This window comes from Melanostigma gelatinosum, assembly GCF_949748355.1.
Source record: "Melanostigma gelatinosum genome assembly, chromosome: 2".
In the NCBI taxonomy this organism is placed as follows: domain Eukaryota; kingdom Metazoa; phylum Chordata; class Actinopteri; order Perciformes; family Zoarcidae; genus Melanostigma; species Melanostigma gelatinosum.
The window spans coordinates 32,637,065-32,642,064 of NC_136635.1; the positions used below are offsets into that span (position 1 = coordinate 32,637,065).

At 45.6% G+C, this 5,000-nt stretch overlaps 1 protein-coding gene across 1 annotated transcript in view; it reads left to right on the top strand.

Annotated features, from left to right (window-relative positions):
• Nucleotides 1-5,000, top strand: part of LOC306794816 (serine/threonine-protein kinase BRSK2-like) — a gene marked incomplete at its 3' end in the record, with an annotated part of 98,968 nt that overhangs the window by 65,499 nt on the left and 28,469 nt on the right. The window contains exons 14-16 of the mRNA XM_079293037.1: nucleotides 4,130-4,337; nucleotides 4,643-4,691; nucleotides 4,777-4,900. Of these exons, the coding sequence (XP_079149163.1) occupies nucleotides 4,130-4,337; nucleotides 4,643-4,691; nucleotides 4,777-4,900 (381 nt within the window). The remainder of the gene's footprint in view (nucleotides 1-4,129; nucleotides 4,338-4,642; nucleotides 4,692-4,776; nucleotides 4,901-5,000) is intronic.

The following is a 5,000-nucleotide window of genomic DNA, read 5'->3' on the forward strand; positions in this document are numbered from 1 at the left end:
AAGAGACAGAGAGACAGAGAGACAAAGAGACAGAGAGGCAAAGAGACAGAGAGACAAAGACAGAGAGACCGAGAGACAAAGAGACAGAGAGACATAGAGACAGAGAGACAAAGATACACAGAGACAAAGAGACAAATATACACAGAGACAGAGAGACAAAGAGACAGAGAGACACAGAGACAAAGAGACACAGAGACAGAGAGACAAAGAGGCAGAGAGACAGAGATACAAAGATACAGAGAGACAAAGAGACAGAGAGACACAGAGACACAGAGACAGAGAGACAAAGAGACAGAGAGACAAAGACAGAGAGACAGAGAGACAGAGAGACAAAGACAGAGAGACAAAGAGACACAGAGACAGAGAGACAGAGAGAAAGAGAGACAGAGAGAAAGAGAGACAAAGAGACAGAGAGACAAAGAGACAGAGAGACAGCGATACACAGAGACAGAGAGACAGAGAGACAAAGAGACAGAGAGACAAAGACAGAGACAGAGAGACAAAGACAGAGAGACAAAGAGACAGAGAGACAAAGAGACAGAGACAGAGAGACAAAGAGAGAGACAGAGAGACACAGAGACAAAGAGACAGAGAGACAGAGAGACACAGAGACAAAGAGACAGAGACAGAGAGACAAAGAGACAGAGAGACAAAGAGACAGAATACAAAATAATCAATGTGAACCAATAAGAGCATCGATGAGGGAACTCGTATCGATACAATCCTAACGATTCCCGTCCCTGCGTAGAATAAAGAGAGGAATGGGTCAAAGAACACAGGACTTTGACCCAGGAGACCTCTGGTCGGGTCCCCCTGACACCACAAGTCAGCAGAGACTCATCTGACGTGACCCTTTGCTCCACATAGACAGGTAGTTGTGTTCCTGAACATAAACCTGAGGGACTCCAGTGAGAGGTCTGTGATCCTGATGACGAACAAACTGAAAACAGAACAAAAAAAGAAAAATACGGTCGGCCAAGTTGAACTGAACAATAACTAAAGTAATAACTGTTCCCTTGATGTTAAACCTCTGAACCTTATTCCGTGTAATAAATCAATGAGTCCTCCTGCATGAAGGGGATGATCTTTAGCTTGTGTTCTCCAGGAGTTTGTCGTTCTGACTCCACGCTCCTCATTAATCGTGTTGTATATTTATTATTGACGGGAGCAGAACAACTGAACCGAGCAGCTTTTAAAATAAAGTGTTAATCACGGCGTCGCAGACAGACAGGTCTGAAACATGACGAGAGTCGAACACAGGTCCAGAGTTTACACCGTGTCCCACCGGCGCCATTCATCATTCAGTGTGTCACGTCTGTGAAAGGATCTAGTGACAAAACAACAACGTCCAATTATCTTTTAGTTTCCTGTATGAAGAATCGATGTGAGCGGCTTTAAGTTGCAGAGCTTCAGATCCAAACTCCAGATTCATGGTCCACACAGAACGGGTCCATCGCTCAGAGAGACGTCTGCAGGTCTGTGTTTCTGTCAGTGACGAGTGGAAGTTCATGAACTTCTCTCCAAACCTTTTCTCAGCTATGTTCTGCCTCCTGTTCGTGAGAACGTTCATTTGATCTTCAGCACAATTATTTACAACAATAAACGTTACTTCTAACTTCATGCATGACCGAGTTCATGCAAAAGTACTTTACAGCATCGAGGTAACAAAAGGAAAGCAGGAAATGTGACAGAAAATAGAGACCGACAGAGCTCCACAACTTCAACGGGACAGAAGGAAGTTTCATCTGTTGTTTTGGTTTCATTTGTATTTTTTGGGGGATTTTAAAGATAAAGTAACGATGTTTTAGGTGTTGAGGTTCTCCTCCATAGTAACACAGTAACAGCAGCAGACCAGCTCCTGTTGAGAGGTGAACCAGTGCTTTACGAGTCTGGTGTGTTCGTAGAGATCAGAGAAAACAGAAAGGTGACGAGGTGAAGACATTCTAAAGACATTCTAAAGACATTCTAAAGACATTCTAAAGACATTCTAAAGACATTCTAAAGACAGCCTTCACTGAACGTGATTCTGTTGGGAGTCGAGAATACGTCCACAGCAGAACATCACTTTGTTCAGTAGTAGAACTGTGACTCTGGAGAAGAACCTCTCACACACACACACACACACTCTCTCTCACACACACACACTCTCTCTCTCACACACACACACACACACACTCTCTCTCTCTCACACACACACACACTCTCTCTCTCTCACACACACTCTCTCTCTCTCTCTCTCTCTCTCTCTCTCTCTCTCTCTCTCTCTCTCTCTCTCTCTCTCTCTCTCACACACACACACACACATCTACATGACCCCCCCCCCCCCCCCCCGGTGCTGCAGTTTGTGTCACATTGTTCTGACCTGTGCTCTGTCAGCGATCATTCATTCCACAGCATCGTGCATCAGCACTGTGCATGCAGCTCTGGCCCGCTCTCTCAGGCCGAGGGTTGAAGCTAAGCTACGTTAGCTTTTCTGGAGCTGGTTCACTTGCTGGTAATCAGGGATGCACCGACGTATCGGACGGTGACGTGGATACGGTCCGTCAGCCGGCGCAGAGAACAACATCTGCTTCTCAAACTGCACGGAAACAATTTCACTTGAATTCATTTTACTTCATTTACTTAAAATCTTCCTGTTTCAAATTAAAAGGTAAATTGTTAAGCAATGAAATCTCAATACAGGACACTCATTACTACTGAAACAACGAGAGATAGTTCACTTTATTACTCACAGAAACATTCAACGTATCATGAATAAATATATGTGTATTATGTATAAACATAATAAATATATGTGTATTATGTATAAACATATTTATATTGTAATATATATATAATAAATATATGTGTATTATGTATAAACATATTTATATTGTAATATATATATAATAAATATATGTGTATTATGTATAAACATATTTATATTGTAATATATATATAATAAATATATGTGTATTATGTATAAACATATTTATATTGTAATATATATATAATAAATATATGTGTATTATGTATAAACATATTTATATTGTAATATATATATAATAAATATATGTGTATTATGTATAAACATAATAAATATATGTGGAGAGAATATATTTGGACATTTTTAATCTTTATCATCAGTCATCACTAGTTCATGAAAAAGCTGCAAAATCTTTTTTTAATTGTGACAATAAAATAATGACATAATTGTATCATAAAAATAACTATAAAATGGTGAAGAAATCATTAAAAAACGTTCTGTATCGCAGCAGATCACTTAAGACAAATAGTGTCTATCAAACAGAAAGATGTGCTTCAAATCAGATTCACAGTCAAATCACTAGTTTCATTTCTTCAATGAGCAGCAGAATGAGTCCGTATCGATGTTCTTCCAGAGAGGAGGCGTCTGATCTCGGTGCATCCTGTTAGTGCCTCATGAATGCTCCACTGCTGCCTCCTGATTGGCTAATCACTATATGCTAATGGCATGTTCTGTTTTTTTCTTTCTTTCTTGCACCCTCACCACTTCCTGCCTGCTCCACCTCTCAACCCATCCGACACGCTGCTTTTTCTATTTTTTGTACAATTTCCCTGCTGTGTTTTTTTGTTTTGAATTTTTAAAATGGGAATATGTGGTGTTCCTCTCGGCTTCTCTCATTGGCTGACTCTGCCGTCATGTGTCACGGTGCATGGCCAATCGCAGCCCACCCGGCGGTTCTTCATCCCCCCCCAGTCCCCCGACCTGTGTCAGTCCCCCAACTGCAGCCCCACCCGCTCCCCCGAGGTCCGCCTCAACGGGGTGGGGCCGCGCACGCCCAACTCCTACCAGCCAAAGATGGGGTCCCCCCTCATGCACCCCCGCACGCAGACCCTCCCCGCCAAGCCCAAAGTGTCCGAGAAGCCCCTGCAGACCACCCGGTCCAACCCGCTCCCCAACACGGCCCAGAGCCCCACCGCCCCCAAATCTGAGCCCTCCACGCCCTGCACCCCCAACAGTCCCCGGGTGAGACGCCACCCTCCCCTCACCGTCCCCCCCAAGCTGTCCATCCCCCTCTCCCCCATGCCCCCTCTGTCGCCCCGCCGCCGCCGCCACCACCACCACCTCCACCTTGACCACAACGGCAAATCTGTCCCCATCACGCAGGTGACCCCCCACCCCTCCCCCAGAGGAAGCCCTCTCCCCACCCCCAAAGGCACCCCGGTGCACACGCCCAAGGACAGCCCGGCGGGCACGCCCAGCCCGACGCCGCCGCCCAGCCCGTCCATCGGCGGCATGCCCTGGAGGACGCGCCTCAACTCCATCAAGAACAGCTTCCTGGGCTCGCCGCGCTTCCACCGCAGGAAAATGCAAGGTGGAGTAGATTTTCAGATTAAAAGTCTTGAAGATATTATCTCTTTCTTATCTGTGTGTTGATGCATCAGACTGCTCGTAGCTCAGGGGAATCTGCTGCCTCGGGCCGAGTCAAACACCAGATAACCGTCTCGTCACAGGAAGTGGAGCATCTGTTCAGTAAAATCCCTCCGGACCAACTGAACGGAGCCGTGATGAGACCAGATCCTCTCCATTCATTGTGTTTATGTGAATTAGAAGCCGGAGCGCTGCATGTGAGGACGGGAGGAAGTCAACTCTGTGATCTGTGACCTCTTACTTCCACAGTTCCCACCCAGGAGGACATGTCCAGTCTAACTCCAGACTCTTCTCCAGAGTGAGTAACAAGTCTGCCTTTAAACTGTGTTGGAGTCTAAATGTTGTGGCCCACCCGGCTGATGTGTTGTGCCCCCCCCCCCCAGACTGGCTAAGAAGTCGTGGTTCGGTAACTTCATCAACCTGGAGAAGGAGGAGCAGATCTTCATCGTGATCAGAGACAAACCTCTCAACTCGATAAAGGCCGACATCGTCCACGCCTTCCTCTCCGTGAGTGCAGACCTCCATCATCGCTTCTCTTCTTCTCGCTGCTCATATGAAGATAAACATAAATGAGTTTATGAATCCAGTTTCGAGAGCCGAGGCCAGA